Source organism: Gouania willdenowi, chromosome 22, assembly GCF_900634775.1.
Source record: "Gouania willdenowi chromosome 22, fGouWil2.1, whole genome shotgun sequence".
In the NCBI taxonomy this organism is placed as follows: Eukaryota; Metazoa; Chordata; class Actinopteri; order Blenniiformes; family Gobiesocidae; genus Gouania; species Gouania willdenowi.
The window spans coordinates 26055730-26080125 of NC_041065.1; the positions used below are offsets into that span (position 1 = coordinate 26055730).

The 24396-nt window shown below is 36.7% G+C and overlaps 1 protein-coding gene across 3 annotated transcripts; it reads left to right on the forward strand.

Annotated features, from left to right (window-relative positions):
- The first annotated feature begins 215 nt into the window (after positions 1-215).
- On the forward strand, positions 216-24180 carry aspg (asparaginase homolog (S. cerevisiae)). Of its 3 annotated transcripts, none has more exons than XM_028437786.1 (18): positions 216-752; positions 3077-3200; positions 3963-3998; positions 7704-7815; positions 8420-8545; positions 8631-8714; positions 10076-10202; positions 11781-11893; positions 14271-14456; positions 14525-14638; positions 15422-15541; positions 15685-15780; positions 17225-17388; positions 19527-19613; positions 20837-20936; positions 21532-21597; positions 21696-21749; positions 22742-24180. In XM_028437786.1, the coding sequence occupies exons 1-18, from the start codon at positions 491-493 to the stop codon at positions 22742-22744; spliced, it is 1974 nt and encodes a 657-aa protein (XP_028293587.1). In that variant the 5' UTR covers positions 216-490; the 3' UTR covers positions 22745-24180. The 3 variants fall into 3 exon arrangements, with proteins under 3 accessions (XP_028293587.1, XP_028293586.1, XP_028293585.1); XM_028437784.1 differs by having other exon boundaries at positions 217-752; positions 22836-24180; XM_028437785.1 differs by lacking the exon at positions 3963-3998 and having other exon boundaries at positions 22836-24180.
- Positions 24181-24396: the final 216 nt, after the last annotated feature.

Consider the following 24396-nt stretch of genomic DNA (forward strand, 5'->3'; position numbering starts at 1 on the left):
GACTAAACCTAACCGTAAACCTAACCCTAAGACACTATATGTACGTGTACTTTGGTAAATGTACCAATAGCACCGGGGGTTGTCCATACGGCAACGGTACAAATAGACACTTTATTTTAATAACTTTAATTTGACAAATAAGGGAATTGTATGGAAACCACGTTGTATCGTATCGTGAACTCGGTTTATCGTCCCACATTTGAAACCGTTTGTGCTTAGTTACACTCCTCCCACATTCGTGACGTCAGAGTCTAAGTTATATTTTACCATTTCAAGGGCAAACTATACAAATAGTGATGCAGAGAGGTGATTTACTCTTTGATTAAAACAGCTTGAGATGTCTGTCCTTTGTTTACAGCATGGGGATTGGTGAGGATGGATCCCGGTCTGAAGCCACAGACACACCGACAGACAGACCAACAGAGCGCACTGACAGCCCCGAGGACCCTCAAGCATTCTTAAAGGGCCAGCTTCTTCCTTTAAAGACATCATGGCGGCACTTTCTACCTCCAACAGCTTGAAATCCTTCGCCCGGGCTTTGTCGCAGCCTAAACTGGACCCGGGGGAAGGACCGGTAAATGGCGTGTCCCCTTCGCGAAGCTTCCACCTGCACCCGTGCAGAAGGAGGCAGCTGTCGAGCCAGAGCTCCGTGGAGGCTCCGGAGTCGTTGACCTCTCCCGGTGTGGCCGAGGCTCGGGTCCTGGTCATCAACACCGGCGGGACAATCGGGATGACCCTGGATGATGATGACGGTAGCTACACTTAGTTACACTGTTGTTAGCTTCCTTAGTTTAGTTATAGGAAACAATGCCGGTTGTTTACTTCCTTAGTTATAGGAAACAATGCCGGTTGTTTACTTCCTTAGTTATAGGAAACAATGCCGGTTGTTTACTTTCGTGTCGGCTTCACGAGCACGAGGCGTGGAACACATCCTGCGTGACAACAACCGGCACGCGCGTCCTAAAATAGGGAAGCGCAGTAATAACATGTGAATAGAACGTCATCAATGTGCACTAAAAGGTTAAAGTGATCAAATGTAACTCTGAGACACACAGCTTAGCTTCTATACTCATGAGTTTAGAAGCTAAGCTCATTATGGGGTTGGAGCAACACCGCAGACTCTCTTAATAAATGACTGAATGTTGACATATCCAGGCCCAGTTTAAACATGACCAGGACCACCAGTCCCTGTTTTTATTTAAACAACAGTCTGTTTTTTTGTTTTTACACTTTACACACTGCTTTAAAAAAAAAAGAAAAAAGACAGAACTTGTTTAATTTGATAGGTTACATGGAAACTTTGGATATATTAAGTTTGTATATATATATATATATATATATATATATATATAAAACTGTATACAGGTTGAGGAAGAATTTAGAGTTTCTACCTAAATCATCCTTTTTATTTGCCATCCTGTAAGTATTTGCATTCTAGACAAAAAAAAAAAAAGTGTTGGTCATTTACTAGTAATGCATTAAATTAAAAAAAAGTGTAAAATATAAATTAGAGCCTGCCAGATATGGGGTTTTTAAAGGTGATGCCGATATTGATATATATGCATATATAAAAAACAATATCTAATGTATCTGTCGATAACTAATGTATCTGGCGATATATGAAATAAGAACATTGATATACACAGGTTATATCCTGTACATGAACAAAAATTCTTATAATACCCAATATATGATTAAAGACAAAGGAGCATAAAAATAAATAAAAAAATAATTGATAACGCTGTCAACATAGGGACTGTAAAGCTACTAATGAATAAGAAAATGCAAAGTTGTGCAAACTGTATTTCTGGAATACAATGTAAAATGAATTCAAGAATAAAGTTGTTTAAATCGTAAACAGTAAACCTGGATAATTCAAAAAAAGCAAAATGTAACGGTAAACATTAAACAATTGCTTAAATAGTGCACTTCACCCAGTGTTGTAATTTTCTAAATATTACTGCTGATTCAAAGGTTTCAGCGTGTAATACAGAAAACACAGCAACAATTTCATGCAGCAAAATAAAAATTGTTACATCAGTTAAAAATGAGTGCCTAACCCAGTGATAATTAAACTCAACTCAACAGGCCTAAACTGCTAACTGGGGCTGGACGATATGGACCTAAAGACATATATCAATATTTTTTCTCAAACTTGCTGTTCTGAGAGGTAGCAAAAGCAGCGACTCCTGGAATGAGTATTTTAAAACATATATATTGTTATAGGCTTACTCATATACTGTACATATACAAAAGAGCTGGGTATCGGCAGGTACCTCGCGATACGATACTTTCACAATATTTTGCCCAAGATAACGATAATATCACAATACAGCGATAATTGATATATTACAAGAAATTTCATCCACAAAATATTACGATATCTGTGTCACTGAAGAAATTCAGAAGTTATCTACTGCACTGAATTCATTTCACAGGAAGTACAAAACATTATCAATCAATTTCACATGAATGACAGCCAAGTAAAACACAGCGTATACTGCACAGTGGCTGTTCTTAACACACATACACACGCACACAGTGTAAATTTGTAATAATCCACTCCTCACCTATTGTCTCATTGTACTATGTATGCAATGCATTATCTCTGTGTATCGTGTACTGTATTATACTGCATATATATATATATATATTGTTTTTGTCATGTGTTGTATGTTGCAATAAAAAAAAAAAAGAAAATCGATATTTGGCATCAGTGTATCAATAATGTTTATTATTCTGTTTTTATTTTATTCTGTTTTTATTGTAAAGAGTCCTTGGGTGGCCTGAAAGGCGCTTTTAAATAAAATGAATTTTCATTATTATAATGTACGGCAAGATGAAATATCGCAATATATCGTATTGATATTTTGGCACTCCGCTAATATACAACATCATCCAGTGAATGATGTTCAGAACACCTTCTAGTGCTGTTTCATACATCATCCACTAGAGTTCAGTGTAAGCCTGATGTTGATCATCCATCATCACCTTCTCTAGTTTCTAAAGAGCTGATAAACAAATCCTGGAAAAAAAAGTGTCTATTATATATGTTTTGTGTGCTTGTATCCCACAGTTCTCGCCCCTAAAGCCAATGCTTTGGTAAAAAGCCTGCGGAAGCTGCCAATCCTTCACGATGAAGTGTATGCCCAGCAGACTGCCATGTATGAGTACTATGGAGAGAGTACGCTGGTCCTGCCGTAAGTCCACTGCATTAATCAGTGTCAACGTGTCATTAAAAATTTTGTTTAATGATTTTACTACATTGTTTTTGACCTGGTTTTAGACTCAATACTGTAATTTATAGAAAAACAAAAGTTTGTTTGTTTGTTTGTTTGTGTGTTTGTTTGTTTATTATGATCACCATTCAGTTAATAATAAACTAACAGCGATTCTTCCTGGGGTTCACAAACTACACAATGGCAATAAACAGTATACAATAAAAATAACAATAATAATCGCATTGCATCAACAACTACAACTCATCCAAAATCAACAACAACAGACAAGATACTTTCCTGGTTAAATAAAGATACATTTTAATTATTTATAATTTTTTTTTAAATAAGAAAAAAAAAAAATGATATGGATGCATTTGGAATCGATCCGAGAATCGCACAACGTATAATCGCGATATATCGCCGAATTGATTTTTTTCAACACCCTACTTGCAATTGACTTTCTGAGGATAAAAAAAAAAAAAAAAAACAATTGTAATTTAATTGCAATTGGAAAAAATGCTGTTCACTGTAATCATAATTGAGTCGTAATTGAACATGGATTATTGAAAATGTAGTTGTAACTGAAAAAATGTAATTGACCCCAACCCTGATCTAAACTATTCATATAAATGACACCACATTCTATGTTTAGGGTAAAAAAAAACAATTTATGTTGTAAAACCCCCAGAATAGAAAACAAACAATTGTATTGACTTGAAACTGTATTTGTTGCTTCAACAGGAAGCCACAGCCCCCTCCTGACTCGCTGTTTCACAGGTGTTGTAGAACCCATAGCATGGCATGTCCCTGGTGTCCAATCTCTGCCGTCCTTAATACCAAATGTTAGCATGATTTTTGTTTTTCTGTCTATGAAAACATAGTGTCATATCATTTGACAGCTGGAATAAAATCCTTGAAGTATTTTTGTGTTTGCAACTCTTCAATGACTAACATTAGCTTTCCTCAGCAGCAGCAGCAGCAGCAGCAGCAGACGGCTGCTGCTATAAAGCTATTTCACAAAGTCGCCCTGCTGGTTGAAGCTGGCGATAATCTGCTGTTTTGCATGTTTTGTTTGTACTTTATATTCACGTCAAGCTGTGAGCGCGGCCCACACTTATTTCCAGCTGCTTTAACTGTTGCTGTCAGCGTGAGTAGCCGAGCTCTGCTAGCAGCTCATCTATACTCACTAATTTCCTCTCCTATTTTATGTTGACTTTTACTGTGGAAGTCAGGTGATCAATAGTGATGATGCAACCCTGCATCCTATTTTATAGTCGATGATTTATTATTGTAAAAGCCTCAGTTGATATTTCATTCCACTGCATTTTTATTCATTTGTTTTTTTATGAGTTGCTCACAGAGTCCTAACTATTGGTCATTTTAGGTTTTAGAGGCATATGTAGTGATTTATTGATTTATCAATAAGCTTTATTCATTTGGTGCACACACTAATACACACGCACCGTAGTAAAGAAAGCACTGATTCGAACACAGTGAAGAAATACTGTGACTTTAACTCCATGAAAATTGGTTTTAGGCCGACTTTGGGTCAGTAGCATTTTTTTAAACAAATAAACAAATAATATCCTATATTGTGGAATATTCACAACACTTCTAACGATAGGTGGCACTACAGTATATTAGTGTTCTCTTTTATTAAATCAGAAGTACGAGTACTTACCTACAACTAATGCAGTGGCTTCCAACCTTTTTTGGGTCTTGACCCCTTTTTAATTATTACACATTTCTGACAACCCCAAATACATGTAGTTTTTCTAGGATTAGTTTGTTTTGATGTCTATAAAGGTTATACAGATTATCCAGGATTAGTAACAAGATGCGCCATTTTAGATATTTCTATATTGCATTTTGTATTAAACTAGATTTTATATTTGAGAAAGTGAAAGTTTAGACTACAGTTGTTTAAGATTTTGTGTTTTAATTTGAAAAATAATAATAACAATAATTCAAAAAATTTAAAATATGTATTTCCAACCAGTAAATTTTATAAAGGTTATACAGATTATCCAGAATTAGTAACAAGATGCATCATTTTAGATATTTCTATATTGCATTTTGTTTTAAACTACACTTATATTTGAGAAAGTGAAAGTTTAGAATACAGTTGTTTAAGATTGTGTCTTTTAATTTGAAAATTTAATTTTAAAATATGTTTTAGGCGACACCAAGGTTGAAAAACCCTGAACTAATGCAATCAGAATAATATTGGTTCTTTCCATATATTTTTTCATCCTAGTTTTCCATAATCTGTGTAAAGCTAAACTGAAACAACAAATGAAACTAACTTTTTTTTGCTTTAAAGAGTGTTTTCCCATGACACTCTGGCATTATAATTATCAACATATGTTCATGGGTTGTGTGTCTGTAGACCTAATGCTAATTAGCAGAGGCTTTGCTGCAGGACCCCTGGTTGGAGGGGCCAGGACTCTCTGTTTCCCCCCTGCTGTTCCTTTCACCTCATGTCCCCAGGTTACCCGGATTTCCTATGATAATAATGTGTCGGTGGTGGGGGGGGGGGGGGTTCCTACTCTTGTTTTTTTTTTTTTTTAAAAGAAGATTGAAAAGAAAATCTTTGCATGGCTTCAAGGCCGGTCAGTCACACTGTCTTACATTTACACGCGACACCTGTTTTAGAGTATATCATAAATAAGTAAACATGGTATTAAGCTCCTCTATTATCAGGAAGAAAGAAAAGCAAAACCTTTGCTTTAATCCTGAAACGAGTCACAGAAATCCACTTGGAGAAAAAGGATCTAAATAGCATATAGTGCTACACAGAGAGAGACCCGTGTCCTTCTAGCTATAGTTCAGTCAGTTTTATTTAACAAGAACCCTAACCATAACTCTAAGCCTTACCCTATTCCTAACCATAACACAGGAAATACCCTAAAATGTTTTTTTTTTCTTTTTTCGTGTATATATATTTTTAAAGGTGGCATTTGTCATGTTATTAATGTTCAAATGGAAAAAATAAATGTCAGAAGTGAGATTCAAACCCCACATCAGCGGAAGGAAGAATCTTTGAGTTTAGTGCCTTAGAACAGGGGTTCTCAACTGGTCTCACCCTGGGACCCACATTTTGCCACAGTCATTAAATCGCGACCCACTTTTTTTTAGAATTCAACCAACCAAATATAGCTTGTCAAAAATAACCATTGAAAACACACATATAATGTTTTTGAAACATAACTCTATATATTTTCCTGTGCAACATGCATTTCTCTGTATGCCTCATCAAAATAAAAGACTAATCCAACATGAGAGATATTAAGAATTTTTTTATTTTTGACCTGCTGTCCGCGACCCACCCATTACAAGCCCGTGACCCACATTTGGGTCCCGACCCACCAGTTGAGAATAACTGCCTTAGACCACTAGGCCATCCTAACACATTGGTAACACAGGCACATTATGCTTATGTAGAAAAGGTCAGGTTTGTGTGAGGTCCGGGTCTGGAACTATAGACACTTTGTATTATAAATGCAAGAACCCAATTTGTCCGACTACAGCATTTTGTGCAGAATACAATGAAAAAACAACTATAGAGCATAATGATGGGATGAATGAGTAATAAAGCACATTCTATAGAATCTCATTTTGTAAATAAGTGAATGAAACAGTATTTAGTGTCTCCTAAATAGATTTATTTCTATAGTTTTTATCATTTCTGGTCATCTCCACCGTGTGGAACCAAGGCAAGGCATCGCAAATTTATTTGTATAGCGTATTTCACACACAAGGCAACTCAATGTGCTTTACATGATTATTACCGATAACCAAGACTAATAATATTTTAAGTTAGTGTTCTAATCAAGACCATTTCGATCATCATGATTATAATTTTAACTACAAAAAAACATTATTAAACCCTATATTTTTTTTAACGCTGTCATTTGTTAATTTTGAATTCACTCGTGCCCCCATTTGAGAAACACCGCTGTACACAATAGCTGAAAACAACAGCTAAAAAATAAATAAATAAACAAAGTAATGACAAACCATAGGACACTAAAACAAGAGCAGAGTCTAATGCCGGGTTAAAAGCCAAAAAATAAAAATGTTTTTTAAGAGCAGTTTAAAAAAGGAAGACGTAAGGTTTGACTTTGGAGAAAGAAATGCACCTGATCTGAATGCACTGCTGCATGTTTCTGCCCCTCCTTAGAAAATAAGCTCTGGGCCTGAAACAGGTTTTGGCACTCTGCTGCTGAGACAGAAGGCCCACATTTAACCGCTTCACTTCATAAAGTCTCTATTTTGTCCTTTTCAGATCAGCGTAATTAGGACAAATGTCATTTGTCATAGTGAAGGCTACGACCATTTGTTTAAATGTACTTAATTTGTGGGCTTAAAGTGAAGTGTTTGCACCTGAAACGTCTACAATCACTGATTTATGAAAGATATTTTTTCTTTTCTTTTGTGTCACTTCCTTCGTTTGAAATGATGAACAACTTTTCCTCACAGGCAAAGCAAAGGGAATAAGAGGATTATCTACTCCATCTTAGAGTACAGCCCTCTGTTGGACTCGTCCAATATGACCACAGATGACTGGGGCAGAGTTGGAAAGGACATTGAGGTATAAACAGAGAATAGCAATTATTACTGTGATTTCACTGTTTAGTTAGAGTGTAGTGTAGTGTCTCATGTATACATTTTTTGTTTTATATCAACACAATGAGACACAAATAATTTGTCTTTCCCTGTATTTGTGATTCATACCTATTTGTAAATAGCTGTACAAAATCGCCTGAGACATTGCTTCCATTTCACTGTAAATAGCCTTATGTAACTGTTGTTTGATTCATCTGTATATACGTTTTTGAAATATATAGTTCAGATTTGCTATACAAGCAATAAAAATGATTCGTGGGAAAATTTAACCTTTTCCCACAGTTTTTATAGTGGTTTTAGATCCACTGTGTTCATACAGTATGCCATATTAAAGGAAATACCTCAGAGTCACATTTGTGAGGTTTTCCCGAAAAGAATGATACCAAATAAGGCAAGGTTTATGGATTTCTTTATATGAAATATAAAGGTAAAATCAAACACAGTGGAAACAACTGCAAAAACGCCTTAATGTTCACTTATGAATGAATAATATGATTTTAAGTCCTAATGTGTAAAAAAACAAGACCTGTGATGTTTTTTTTCTTCTTTTGTGTCTCGTTTGATCCCAGAAAAACTATGAAAACTTTGATGGTTTTGTGATCCTTCATGGCACAGACACCATGGCGTACACGGCTTCAGCTTTGTCCTTTATGTGTGAACATTTGGGTAAACCCATTGTTCTCACTGGCTCCCAGGTAACGTCCAACACCCTAGCACTATAGCGTTAGAATAGGAGCTCCTTTTGACGCCATCTAAAGTAAAGACTCTTCCTGTGTGCAGGTGCCTATCTATGAGATGAGGAATGATGGCAGGGACAACCTGCTCGGGGCGTTGCTTATCGCTGGCCAGTTTGTCATTCCTGAGGTGAGACACTGAAATACTTCTCATGTGTGACATTACAAACATAGTTAGGCTTCAGTCATTTTGGGTAAATTAATTATCGGCACCTGAACCTGTTTTTTCTTCTTTTTTTTTGCCTCTCTTAGGAGTAGAAAGTTTAAAAATGTCAAACAAGGTTTTGTATCTTAACCCGAAAATATATTGAACTAAAACGGAGCTCTGCCATCAGCCAAATAGAGAGGAATACTTTGGAGTTGTTATTTGTTGATTTGTTTATTTATTAAGGATCCCCATTAGCTGGTACCATAGTAACCAACTCGTCCTCCTGGGGTCCACAGAAACAACAAAAAATAGAAATAGAAATAATACAGAACAGACAATCACATCATTAAATAAGTATTTTTTCTTCCCACTTCCTTTTGAGAACATATTTTTTACAATTATAAGTGGACATGGATCTTATCTATTATTTTGAACATCTGATTGTTTTCCTTGAACACAAAGAGTTTTATTTTGTTCCTTTTGTTTTTTTGTGTTCTTGTCCGTGCTCGAAAAAAAACTAATAAATGAAAATGAATGAATTCTAATATGTCAATTTACAAATACAACTAATAATATACCCGATTTTAGAATAAAAAAAAATGAAAATTGAGAGAAACATTTAATAATTTTCATAAATTAAAAAAAAAAAATCCTCACTTAATATACAGCCATTCTTAAGTGGGATTTAAGTTTCTTCTTAAATTCCTGTTTCCTTTCAATACAACACATATACAGTAGTAGGGCAGATTATTCCTTATTGCTCTGTAGATAGAAGATTAGATAAGGTTCTTGTTCCTTGGGCAAAGTGTGTACAGTATTTCGAAAAACAATTTGTTCTAATAAGAAGTTATAGGTCAACACTCGATTTAAATATTACAGCTATGTTTAAAGCTATTTTCTACCATCAGAGATGAGAGGGAATCAAGGAATGCATGGAAACACATTTCCTAGAGATACCGTCTGCTCTTCCTACGTGGTGTCAGTCAGCCATGTTGACAAATGTAACAAAAAAACTGGGAAAAAGTTAAATATTTAATCTTAGCGATGACAAACACTTGCTATGCTTTTATGTTGGTATGAAGGTTTGTGGTATTTGTCGGTGTTTCGTAGGGAGAGGTGTAATCATTGAAGGCATGCAGAAGGTGATAAACAAGGACTCGTCTGATGAGAAGCTTTTGTGATGAGTGTGCAGAGTGATTCCTGCAGTCTCACCTACGCACAGTCTACGTTCAATGTTGTTAATCTAAAAAGAAAGATTCTGATTAATTCAAAGGTTGTAGCAATCACAAACCACTTAGTATTTAGCCTCTATGTGTGTGTCTTTTTTTTTTTTCTCCACTCAGGTGTGCCTGTATTTCTACAACAAGCTCTACAGAGGGAACCGTGTGACCAAGACGGATGCAGGAAGTTTTAACGCTTTTTCGTCTCCTAACTTGGCTCCTCTGGCTACTGCTGAAGTAGATATAACAAGTCAGTTAAAAACACCTTGCAATAATTGGAGGAAAATGTACATTGAATTATTAGGTCAATGTAGTGGCTGAATTACTTAAAGACATGGCTATTATGGACTAAGCAGGAATAAAATACATTCCCACTGGATTAGTCAGAATCAGAAAAAACTTTATTAATCCCCGAGGGGTAATTAGTAAGGCAAAGAGCGGCATAGCAAAAAACAGCAATAATACACACCAAACACAAGGAGGAAGGCTACACAAAGAGGTTGTTAGGCAAACTGAATGACAAGGTGCAACAATGGCCATGAGAGTGCCAAATGCTTCTATATAAGTTTAAATACATATTCAAAAGAAAAGTAGTAATGAAAACAAATGTAAATAAATATATAATAATAAAAATATATAAATAAGTAATATATTTTTTCCCTAATGTGTGTCTGATTTGTCAGTCCTGTGAGAAGATCTTAAGGAAATGAATTCATGTTGATTAATTTAGGAGTTTTGCACAAAAAAAAAACAAAAAACATAGTTAGGAAATCAAATCAATGAAAATGGATGAGCAGATTCATCCCCACGTGTTGTAATCTAGTGTTTATTCACTGATTTGTTGTGCAAGTGCAACACCGTGTCAGTGGTTGTTAAGCATCTTTTATATTTCAGCTTGGGGCGATAAATTAATTAAAAATTTCACTAGAATGCCTTCCTTCAGAGAGCAGGAGTTTATTGATCCAGGTATGAGTGACAGTTGGTTTATATGGATTGGATGTGCACCTGCTAATTGTAATGCTAACTTTCAAATTAGCAAGCGAGACAAAATAAATTCTAACCTGAACTTTAAGGCTGTGTTTTTAATGTCATACTAACGTACTACTCTTACTAAGTCTGACATCAAAATGAGTATGTAGTGCGTTCACATTAGATAGTATAGAAAGATTTAAATACCTGAATGTATACTATATTGGGACATTTTTGAAGTATGCACGGTGGGCACACTAGTCATACTTAACTGCCCCATGATGCATTGCAAGCGGAACGTAGAAATGGTCCCGACTTCAAGCAAAAAATCAAACATCCTCTTTTCAAAACAAAAGCATCTCTTTTCTAAATAGACCTTTTGTTTTGAAGTTAACCGGAAGTTTTGTCACTCGCTCAGTGGGGGTCTCCAAAAATCTCTGAAATGTCAGAATGAAATGTGTTTTCTGCGAGTTTTATGGATTAAATGACCACATGTTGGTCACTTTCTCACTTAAAATGATTTCACAACTTTAAAAAGAGGAGAATTAACGTAGATATTTACACTCAGTGTGATTCAGGTTTTTGTCGTTGTAGGTTTGAAATGCATCCTGGGAAACATGGAAGTATACTACAGTGTGAACGGTCATCATCCTAAACATACTAATAGTATAAAGTAGACACAGTATATACTTGAGTGTGTACAGTAGTGTGTAATACGCTAGTATGCGATTTCAAACACAGCTTAAGTGTTTACTATCAAAGTTACAGCATGGGAATTTTGTATTTTACTCACTTCTGTGAAGCGTTTCCGTCTGAATGTCAAATTTAGATATGAACTTTCTTTTTGTATTTCCTTTAGTCAACTGGGACACAGTGTGGCGGGCAAACACCACATCAAAGTTTCACGTCTGGACGGAGCTGAACCGTAATGTGGGCTTACTCAGGCTTTTTCCAGGAATCACTGCTTCCACTGTAAGTCTATGAACCAATCTATCATCTGTACGATCTTATCGTGCTCAGCGCCAAGTAGTACACACACTAATCCCATCGTTTTAGTTCCAGCTTCAGTCCAGTGGCCGACCAGTGCCAGCTACATAAAATAACCCTCTATATTACAACAATAAAAATGGCAACAGAAGGCAATTGAAGTGTCTAACCACAGGAGGAAATGTTAAAAAAAAAAAAAAAACACTGTTGATTTCACACCAGACAGGATGGCAATAAGGGTGATAAAGCCAATCACAAAAGTGCACACGCTCACACAAGCACATGCTTGGATTTACTATGTCTTTTAATGTCCAGAGACGAACGGATTGGACGTCCCTGCCTGATAAACTAATATAATATGACTACAGTGTTATTGTCACCACCAACAGTTAATGGACATTCTGCCTTCTTTTTAGTTCTACTGTCATTGCTTTCCACTGTTCTGTTGTTCTCATATTTATATCAGGGGTCCTCCACTGGTCTCACCCTGGGACCCACATTTTTGCCACGGTCATTAAATAATGACCCACGTCTTTTTAGAATACAAACAAATTTATTTAATTTTTTATTTTTTTCAAAAATAGTTGTTGAAAACACACATATATAATGTTTTTCATAACATAAATCTATATATTTCCCTGTGCAACGTGCATTTCACAGCATGACCGTCAAAAGAAAAGTTTCTTTCAAAATAAAAAGACAAGTCCAACATGAGACATTAAGTATTTATTTATTTTTGACCAGCTGTCCACGACCCACCCAGTACAGGTTTGCGACCCACTTATGGATCCCGACACACCAGTTGAGAATCGCTGATTTACAACATATACACAAGCTTTCTTGTTGCTTTTTCTGATAGTTTAATTGTGTTTTTTGTCTTTATTTTACATGTTTTTAGTTCTATTATTGTATTTAAAATAAAAAATAAAAAAATGAATCAGTATCTGCCTCTACAGTTTTTAATTATAATCTGTTAGGGCTGCACAATTAATCACATTTTAATCATTATCATGATTTTGGTTGCCACGATTAAATCAACCTGATTATCAGCAATATTTACACTTAAAATATGGGCTCTGCACTCTGTTATAGTTTATTTATTCAGTAAGACTTTAGTACATTTTAAATTCTTGGATTGTTTTTTTTTTTTATGAATTTTCCTAATTTAAAAATTTCAAGCTTAATTTTGCACTGTAAACTGTACACACATATTGTTTGTTTAAAAGTAGTGTAATAAAAGCACATATTTTTCCCTAATATGATTAATAATTGTGAATATAATCGTGATCACAATATTGATCAAAAATAATTGTGATTGTCATTTTGGCCAAAATCGTGCAGCCCTATGATCTGTTGGCATTGTCATCTTTAGAATATTTTTTAGTTTTGTCTTAAAACGAGCATTAAAATGATGTCACTCTCACATCAGATTAAAAGTCTTCACATGTAGTAAAATCAAGACATTAAAATGTTGGAAAACACTGTGGTGCAGCCCCAAACACTCTATTCTCACATTAAAAGGTTCCTAAAGCTCGCTGTGTGTTTAGCACTAAATGCTATTAAATGTTGTTCACGTTAATTTAATCGTGCTATTAACCCGTTCTCTGTCACTTTTGTGCTCGTGTAAACGGCCATCCCTGCTCAGGCCAGAAAAAGGTGAGCTCGGGTTATGAGCCGTGTCCAATCGCCCTGTAAAGAGGGAGGGAGGACGGCTACTGTAACATTTAGCTGCCCCTCCCCCTGCACTGGCTGCTAGGAGGCTGACTTTACTGTCTCAATCTGGTCCCACTGCCCAACACTGCCATCAAGACTTTGTTACAGCCTTTAACTGCCTTTACGAGGCTTCGTTTTTGATGAGGCACTAGGCCGCCGTATGTCCGTGCTTCTGCTGCACAGGAGCTTCATTGGTAATCCATCTCAGGCCTTACTTTTCAAACTGCTTACCGCATCAAAAAATATAGTGAGTGAACGAGTGAACCTGGCAGTTTTAGTGTTACCTACCTCCCACATTTTACGCTAACTGCCGCACACTTGCCAAGCGCCTTTTTACTCACTAACACCTTCAGATTAATTGCTTGCCTTCTCGCCGTTCCCGTCATCTGCCATTCCAGTCATATGCCATGCCTAATGATGTGGTATAGGGCCTCCTGTTGCCACACAGCCAACCACCGACTGAGACGCTGGTGGCACCAGATGGGCTTTTAGGGGAGTAGATGGTTTCATGCATCAGTGTAAAAGGAGCTGCAGGAGAAATGACACGGAATACAAATTTTTCCATTTCGATATTGTACAGTTAAGTAGCGTTTTTGACTATGAATCATCTGTGTTTCTAATCGGGTGCTGCACTCACATCTGTGCCCAGGTGAAGGCTTTCCTGCAGCCTCCAATGCAAGGAGTAGTTCTGGAGACGTACGGCAGCGGAAACGCCCCCGATAACCGCGCTGACCTTCTGGAGGAGTTGAAGAAGGCCACGGACGCTGGCGTCATCATCGTCAACTGCACCCAATGTCTACGGGGCAGTGTGTCTATGTCTTACGCTACCGGGAAGGTAGATGGTTGCACTTCTCTGTGCTCTGATTGGACGTTCTTTGAACCACTGAATGTTAATATTTTCAGGTGCTAATGGATGCAGGTCTGATAGCTGGGTGTGACATGACCCCCGAGGCGGCCCTTTCCAAACTCTCCTACGTGTTAGCCAAACAAGACTTGGATCTGGATGCTAAGAAAAAAGTAAATATCTTCGTTTACATGAATTTAAAGGCTGTTATTCTGCTGAAGGATTACAATGGGGTAAAGGTCATTTCATGTCATTTCAACACATTTTCAAAAAAAAATATTTTTCTTAGGCACACTGTACATTTTTAGTTTGATCGGATGAATACTTTTTGAGATATGGACAATTACGTGAGGGGGGGGTATGTGTCGATTTTCGCGCGTCCTTATTTTTCTTCCATTTTCAGCTTCCAATCTCTCAGGAACTACACAACATAGGGAACTGACATTTGGTATAGTAATACTACTCCACCTACTCTCATAGATTATACAAAAAAATCTGCTATACATCCTATCTGGTGGACATGCCAGCCCCTCAAATTTGGAAAAGCATTTTTTCGCTTATAATATGTTTGTGCCTTCAGTAAACAACTTTGTATATGTCTCAGCTCCCTGTAATTTGATCATCTTGGAGCTATGTACATAGACTATTCAAATCACGAATGATTAGTTACGGTAAATATATGCATTGGTTCTTGAGCGAAAGTCTCTTGAAATGCGAAAAAAATACTATTTTCATTGGCCCATAACTGCATGTGGGAATGTAAGGAAAAAAAATCTGATCTCTGTTTTAATTTATAGTATAAAGGTTACTCTTTCTTGAGATATAAAACATTTTCTCCCCATGTAACTTCTTCATTTTTAGTTTGGACCCCAACTTTGGGTTATTTTCACCACATATATAAAAACTATTGCATCAGAAAGACATATTTTGTTTTGCTTTCGGTGAATGCCGAGCAGATGATGTCTGAAAACCTACGAGGGGAAATGGCCGCCGACTTAGCAGGAACCAAACTGTGTCTGAGCGACAGTCACTTCATCCAGGTCATTGCTAAGTCCCTGAGCATCAGCTGTAAAGAGGTGAGAGTCCAACACCACCAATGAATGTATCTGTGTGTAGTTATATGTAAATAAAACTTGCAGGTTATCACATCTTACGTGTCAGACTATTGTTTAAGTGTAAATTAGTCCCGCTTTTAATTTCTTTTAATCTCTGTTCATAGGAGCTGGAGGCCATCCGTGACGCTCTGACCCCTCCTTTGTCTTGTGCTGCTGCTAAGATTGGAGATGTCGAGGCCTTAAAGGCCCTTAGTGAAATGGTGAGCCCCTTAATATCTCTAAAATATTTTTTTTTTTTTATCATTGACTAGCCCTGTCTGAGCCTTAGAAATTACTATGGCACTACCAAACCTCAAAACAGCTAATTATTTCTCTTTTTCTTTCTTTGTTGGGTCATTTCACTTAAGCAGTCCTTCACCACTAACGTTGTAGTAGGATTTTAAAAGTGTAAAGAGGGAAATTAAGCACTCCAACAGTCAAACAAACAAAAGAACAGACAGGTAAAACAGGCCTGGAGTTGTCTCCACACTGCCTGTCTGTATGTGGCTTGACCGGTCTGCGATCACTGTTTAGATCGCCGTAAAGTTCCTACAGTCATGATAATCCTCTGGGTATTTTTCTAATCCCAACATTAATAAATGCATACGCAGATCTCTACTCCATGCATTTTAATGCTTTGGTTTGAACAAATATGAGTGGTTTCACAGTTATTTACAAACTTATGTGTTGCCCTTTGAGAGTGCGTTACAGTAATTTGAAAATACACACACACACACACACATTTTTTATGTATATTTTAAATAAAATACAAAAATACATGGTAAAAATAAATGAGGTTGACATACAATCTCAAAATGGCCAAAAGATTACTTGTTATGAGGGTTACAATATATAAATACAGCATGTATATTTCCTCAACTTTTCTATTTTCTAATCCAACATTAAACTAAGACGCAGATCTTTAGTGAATGCATTTGAATTCTTTGGTTTGAACAAACATTAGCGTTTTCACAGTTATTTACAAACTTACGTTTTCCTTTGAGAGTGTGTTACAGTAATTCAGGTACACAACAGCAACATTTGTGACTTCTATGAAACAAACCAAACATTTACATATAGTGCATTTTATATAAATAGAAAAGTGGAAATTTTATGCCAAACTCCTTTATTTTAACAATATTTTTTTATAAGTAAGTAAGTAAGTAAGTAAAGTTTATTTATATAGCGCTTTTTTCAGACCAGGGTCACAAAGTGCTTCACAATTTACAGTTTAAAAATAATAATAATAATTCAAAAATAAAAAGTGTGTGTGTGTGTGTGTGTGTGTGTGTGTGTGTGTGTATTGTTAAAATAAACGAGTTTCTCATTAAATCTCAAAATGGCTACAAAAAAAGGGTCTTGTCATGAGGGTGACAATATACAGTATAAATATGAATATTTTCTCAACTTTTCTATTTTTATAAAAAATTATATTTAAAGGTTTAGTTTGTTCCATAGAACCCACAAATGCTGCTTTACTGTACCTGAATAATAATATAAATAAATAAATATTAAAATAATAATAAAAACGTATTCAACCATCACCTTGTTCTTATTAAAAGATGTAAATTTTTTCTTCGCTTTTTAATTTCAGAGACAAAATAATTCCCAAAGTGGAATGTATGTTTTTTTTTAAGCTTTTACAGCCGTTTTCTATCTTTCCAGGGCAGTAACTTGTCTCTGGGTGATTATGACGGACGCACCCCACTGCATGTCGCAGCCTGTGAGGGCCACCTTCACGCCGTAGAGTACCTCCTGGGTCACGGTGGCTCACTCCATGTCAAAGATCGCTACGGAGCCACGCCCCTGTCCAACGCTGTGCGCTTTAGGTGAGCGTTCACATTAACCATAATGAAGCCATTAAAGAGAAACAATAGTTTAGCTGCGTGCTAGCATTGTTTGCTCTAGTAGATATTTAAGTGTTCCCGAAAATGTGCCGTTTATGGCTGCTGGAATGAGCAGCTGCAAGGTAGGAAAACTGGCTCAGTGAAAGAGAGACTGAAACACAGAATGGACTTTAGGGACCAGACAGTAATTATAAACTAATTAGACTAATTGTCAGCAGGCAATTCAGTCAAAGCATATTTTTTTACCAAATTTTATGATCGTAGACGTCACTCTGTGAGGGAAAAAGCCGACCCTCTGCATCTGTGTGTTACGCCTGGAGGTAAAAAGTCGTTGCATGTGTCATAGCTGCACCAAATGGCTGTTGTCCAATTTCAACGGTTGTTCCTGCTTGTGCCGACTTGTTTCCTTTGTGACAACGGAGGGATGCACTACCTGTCGTTGCACTTCGTGAAGAGCGTGGCATATTTAACAGAAATAAATCTGGAAGCTGCCGTCACCGACATTTTTTCCATGCACAAAAAGCCCGTTGCCCAAATAAGGCAAGGCAGTTAACACAGTGAACATTCGGGCGGGGAGTGTCTCCAACTGAACCAGTCCCACCAGCTCGCTCGCTCTGGTTTCACAGATGAGAGATACTCATATCTTTAACCTGCACAGGAAGTCATTCATTGATAGTTTCTGTTGTTCCACATAGCTCCTCACGGTGGGATCGCTTCAGATTCACTTCTGAAATAGAAAAAATAATCCAACTTAAACTAACACTGCTGCCTAATGGTAACCATGTGTAAAATAGTCGTGCCCCGTTGTTATTTTAATGTCACTACGAGTGACTTTTGCGTGGGTGGTTCACTGCAGGGGATGCGGAACATGTCTTGACTTGTTTTTAGAAATCACTCTAATTAAATCTCTTAAACACAACCAAAAAGTACAGTAGGCCTCTGATTATCCCGCCGGTTACTGGCCTAAGGTGAACCCTTGCAGCGCCATAAAGGAATTCTAACACGTGCTTTTTCTTCAAGTGAATTGTGCTGAACACACAAGTAATAAGGAGTTATTATTGCTGGGCAATGTGGACCAAAACTCATATCCCAATTCTTTTTTTTCCCAAAATATCGATAAATGATACAAATCTCAATAATTTGATTAAGCTTGACTGATTTGTTGATGTTTGTATTTGTTAATTTAATCTGACTCTGGGACATGCACAAGAATTCTATTCTATTCTATTCTATTCTATTCTATTCTATTCTATTCTAATTTTATTTCAAATGAAGTCTGACCAGAAAGAGACTTCTGGGTAAAAATCGATGATCCAAATGCCACACAGGCACATTTACTAACAAACAGTTGCACAATATGTGCCACTTTAGGGTTTTTCTCCTCTAAGGGACAGCACGTGTGAGTGAGTTTTGTAGTGTGGCTTGTTTAGGGGTAGTTTTGAGTTAGGATACACTCAGAAATCCATCTTACTGTACTTTTCATGTTGTTCTGAGGAGCAGGAAAAAAAAGCAACTCAGAAAACAAGTATTTTAATACAAAATAAGCTATAAAAATAGACGATATTGTACATTTCTATGTCGCCAAAATAGAAAACTCGATATATTGCCCAGGCCTAGTCAAAATCCCTTTTCTATGTTGAAATTGATTTGTGTCGTAACGTATTTCTAAAACAAGTATTACTTTTTTTATTTTTGTGAACAATTCAAACATTTTGTTCAGAGTTGACCACAGTATGAAATGAAGTACAACAGGTTACAGAGCAACAACAACGGTAAATCATGGTACAGTACAACACATATAACACTACATTATTGCAAAGAAAATTAAAACAAGTATTTGAAAAAGAAAATAAGCTATGAAAATTATATACATTAATATCGGCGATATTGTAATTTTTTTTATCTCCCCCAAATAGAAAACTGGATTTATCTTGAATATCGATATATATTGCCCAGCTCTAGGAGGTTTTTTCCCTCAAAAGCTAAAAGAAAAGAGTTTACAGAAACACCCTCATCACACTGGTGGAGGTAAACTCCATCCCAGTTTTTCCCAGTTTTGGTTTTCTTCATATTCTCATTGTGCTTCTGCATCACATCCTTGTTTTTGTCCTCCAACCCAGGCACAGAGACGTGGTGTGGCTGCTGAGGAAAACTGGAGCCCACCTGTCCAGGGACGAGCTGGAGGAAGCAGGAACTGAACTCTGCAGGTGAGATCAAATCAGGCTCATGTTTAAAACCAGTGTGAGCTTAATGACTCGTGGATCTGCATTGACCCATCCTACATAGCTGACACAGGCACAACCGGTCGGCTTAGTGTTACTTAAACAGAAGGAATGCTCCCCGGCTGCATAGCTCTGCATTGGTTCTGTGCCTCCGCTGCTGGCTGAGTCTGTGACACGCTGACTGGAACCATCGTTTAGCGACCCGAGACACTCAACAGGTTTAGTCAGAACCATTTAATGCAGTTTCAGGAACACACCTTTGTGTACGATCCGATCCGATCGGTGTGGACATCGTAGAAAAAAACACCTGCATCAGTTAATCCAGGTGTGTCGAACACCTTTGAATTCAGGGTTCAAATACGCACCAGTTTAATGTAAAGTGGGCCTCAGCTTATAAGTAAGTTTATCAGTAAAAGGAGCTTTTTTATCTTTCTTGTGCCCTAGTTTGCACTTCCACCTATAAACGTATTGTATGTAAGGCACCGACAATATCCAAGCAATAAGTGACACATTTTAGTCCCTCCAGGTTCTTATATGTCATTGATTTTGGGACCAATTTTGATTTAATTTGGGAAAAATTGTAGGATTTTGGAAAAATTTAGAGTACTTTTGATTGACCTTTATTTGTTCTTGGGTTAACATCAATGTTACGATATAAAGAATGAACATTAATTTGAACAACCAAAAATGGAATAGGCTGAAGCGGCAACTGCTTATCGGATCCCATCCCCAAACAGTATTATATAAAAGATCAATAGAAACAAATCAATAACAGTGGTATTCATCGACTTATGTTTCAATAGGTGCAAAGCATTTTGTTTTTTAAAGATTTTTTTTTTAAACATAGACGGTGAACTCATTAACTTAAAGTGATTGTCAACTTTGAACAATTTGAAGTTAAAAATGACTGCCATCATGTCATATAGGCATGAGAAAACTGTGAGCCCTGGAAAAAATGTGCAATTTAATTTATTTTCTGTATTTTGAGGTACTGAGATATTTATGACTGAATTAGTTGGTAATAAACACAATGAGTCATGTTTTCACCATTATTTTTTACCTTCTCCAGCCCTTTAAAGTTCCAAATTTAAAGCTTTAAAGGGCCGGATTTGGCCCCCGGGCCTCGAGTTTGACCCATATGAGTTAATCTTTTTATTTGACACTATGTGAATCCTTGAGTGTGTAATGTTTCTGCTTGTGTCGGTCAGTCTTGCAGCTTGTGGTGACCTGGACGCCTTGGAAATCTGGACCCTCGCTGGAGCAGATCTGAATAAACCAGGATATGATGGACAGACGGCCCTTGAAGTGGTTGGTTTAGAGCAAAATGGGTGTCATACTCATTTTAGTTCAGGGGCCAAAAACGAAATAGTTTGGTCTTAAGAGAGCCACATATTTAAGGCAGGAAAACAAGCAATTTCAACATTAATGTCCCCAAGTTTGTACTTTACTCAATGTATAAATGATACATAAAGTATGTAAGGCACCGACAATATCTAGGCAATAAGTGACAGTTATCAATCTCTGCAGGACTTTGACTTTTAAAATTCATTGATTTTGTGACCAATTTTTATGTAATTTGGGGAAATTATGTGAAATATTTTCAGGAAAATTGAGTTCTTTGAACAATTTGAGATTTAAAAGGACTGCAGTCATGTGATAAAAGCATGAGAAAAGTTGCGATCCTCCAAATATTGTGGAGTTTCATTGAATTTGCAACATCATTACTGAACTATTTGGTCATTTAGACAATTTTTTTGTCCTTTTAACTTTCTCCTACGGACCGAATTGGATGGTCTAAAGGGGCCAGATTTGGCCCCCGAGCCTTGAGTTTGACACATGTGGTTTAAAGATACTAATGAGATTTCTTTGATCAATTTACCAAGTCGAGCCTCTTATTTTTCAGGCCAACGCTGTAGGCAAAGGTGAAGCGGTGGCGTTCATACGCCAGCTTATGAGCAATAAAATCAAGGTGAACTTTTAATACTTTTCTGCCAAACAGATTTGATTTGTTTTTTGTGTTAATTCCAAAGTCTGAAATTCTCCACATTAATTACATGTCTCATTCAGTTTCAGAGAGAATTTGGTGAATTTAATGACTATGATGAATATGATGATGAGGAGGTACATGAGAAGAAATGAATGTTTGTGATTGTTTGCACGCACAAAGCATGAAATCAGCCCCTCCCCCTTTCATAAACATCACACCCTGTGTCCTCTTTTCATATTTGCTTTTCCTCAAGTGTGCCCCAACAGCGACAAAATTCTTAGAATAAACATTGAATTTTAAAACTTTTCAGCCTTGGAGAGCTCTAATCAATGCGTTTACAGTATGTGCAAGTTTCTCAGTGTTTTTACTTTTAACACAAACAGGAAAACAAAGGTTTTCAGTAATGAGAAAATTACAGTTTAGTAATCCTTAGTAAGACCAGATCGAACAATTCCAGCTTTTCAAAGCTTTAAGTAACTTAGTGTTAAACAGGACACTTCACAGACAAATCAATCAACTGATCAGTCCTGCATATAAAAATAACTGATCATTGATTATTAAAGCTGCTACCCCTTATAAGTTTTTATTAGATCAAATCATCGTGTTTATCTCATAGATCAATGAATTGAACATTATTTACTTCAAAAAGAAAAAGGTCGTAATTGCTGCTTGAAACTCCCATTTGTTGGCATTTTCGCACATTGCATTGTGGGATGCAGAGTCGATGGGTGCATAGAAGTGTTTTTACTTCAAACTAGAACAAAAATGGTGTGAAACAAATCACTGTCCTCCTTGTCTGGCAAAAAACCCCAAAAACAAACAATAAATTTCAGTAAGAACGAAGTAAAAAAACACTTCTTTGCATCTGTTTACAGGACTCCACATCCCACAATGCAATACACAAAAATGTTGACTAACACAGTGTTTAGGTAGGAGATGAAACAAACTTTCAAGCAGCAACCTCCACCTTATTTCTTTCTTTATGAGGCAGACACTGATTTTATCAAATAAAAAAGCAGCTTTATAATAGAATTTGATTGGAGTTTCTAAATGCCTGTGAATCCTACATGTGTCCTTTGTTCTGACACACGTTTGTGTCTGTGTGGTTTTGCATGTGTGTGAACAGTGATAGTCCACGGTGCTGACCCACCTGTGAGTCCCCCCCCCTCCCCTCCCTTACTGCTCCGTATTAACGCTGTCGTAATTGGTCACCGTGGCAGGACAGAGCGATCGAGTTCACGGCAACGCCGACAAGAAAATGATGGGACGGAGCTTCAGACGCCAGCAATCACCATCTTCCTCACTTCTCTTCTGATGTGACGCACAACAAATAACACTGGACCGTTTGTTCGGACACCTTCATGTCAGAAACAGCTGTACGTTTGTTTGCTCCACTGTTGGATCAAACCACCAATATCCGCCTGTTTCTTCTGATGTATTCACTACAGGAGGAAAGAGTTCACTTGATATTGAATGTAGCAGTCTATTTGATAAAGATGTTGCCTTTTTTTCTGTTTTTAACCCCACAACGGTGTCAATGTTCTCAAAGTTGTGTCTGATTGCTGAATATTACGCCATTTCATGAAAGCTGTTACCCATTCACAATGTTTCAACCAAACACTAGTTTCATCCCAACGTGCGTGCATTGGATCTCTTCAATGTTAAACCCACTCAGGGCGGTTAAATGTGAATTTTCACTTTTGAAGGAAGATTTTCTGTAAAATTACTTCATAAAGTTATAATGTGATGTTTTATCTTTCTATTGAAATAAATTACAATATGTGGAAGTGCAGGGTACATTCACAAATCATATTTTCAGGCAATATTTTGATAGTTTTTTTAATCCATCCATTCAAGCATCATAATCACATATATATATATATATATATATATATATATATATATATATATAATATACAAAAAAAACGCATTTATCAAGATTAAATGCCACGGCGTGATGGCATTTATATAGGATGTGTAAAATCACCTTTGGGCCAGGCAGAGGTTTATGCATTTGCTGTTTATTTTTATTCTGTTCATTTATTCTGCTGAGACTGTGCTCACTACCTGACATGGGGGTTTAAAAGTGCACTGCTGCCACTTAAATCAAATAAAAAACATATTTTTAAGCAGCGTTTGCATTTTCCTCCAAAATAGTGTAGGTAATGTGATTTATTTCCATTTTTCCCACAGTCCAAAAATCTTGAACAGTCTCGTAATAGAGATTCTCTCACTGCACCGTGCGATGCATTTTTACGTATAGTGAACATGGTCAACAGTATTCAAACGAACGGAAAGACATTTACAAACACTATCTTCTGTTACATGGTCATCTTTAGGGTCAGAGTTCTTGTTTTGATTTGATATTTCCTGTGCCTACTTAGGTCAAACACACCCAAAATGCAGTTTGTCTCATTACTTTCTTCTCCAACAGGTATTACAAAAACTTCTCGTTACCTTTGGGACCCATCCAGCCTGTTTCAGTGAACTGTTGAGCCGGATGTGTCACATAGTTATCGCTTTTGAAATGGAAAAAAAAAAAAAAAAATGGAGGCCAGACTTTTGTTTCACGTTTAAAGATGATGTTTCTTTATTATCCTGTATTGAAATGTTTTTCTCAAACAATTGCTGTTCTCATTTGTTTTGATTTGCATTTCACGAGCAATATTTCAAATTCTTTTCACTTTATTGTAATCATTGTGCAGGAGTCGTTAGTCGCATGTGAACGGGTATATATTTTAATTACTTGAAGTGAATTGTGCTATTGTCTCACTGCTGTTA

What these genes read in the sequence shown, in the direction of transcription:
- aspg (XM_028437784.1), top strand. Translation starts at nt 491, where the DNA reads ATGGCGGCACTTTCTACCTCCAACAGCTTGAAATCCTTCGCCCGGGCT. An exon ending in GAGTTGGAAAGGACATTGAG is followed by an intron (nt 7,816 to 8,419) that starts GTATAAACAGAG and finishes GTTTGATCCCAG; the next exon opens with AAAAACTATGAAAACTTTGA. An exon ending in GCCAGTTTGTCATTCCTGAG is followed by an intron (nt 8,715 to 10,075) that starts GTGAGACACTGA and finishes TTCTCCACTCAG; the next exon opens with GTGTGCCTGTATTTCTACAA.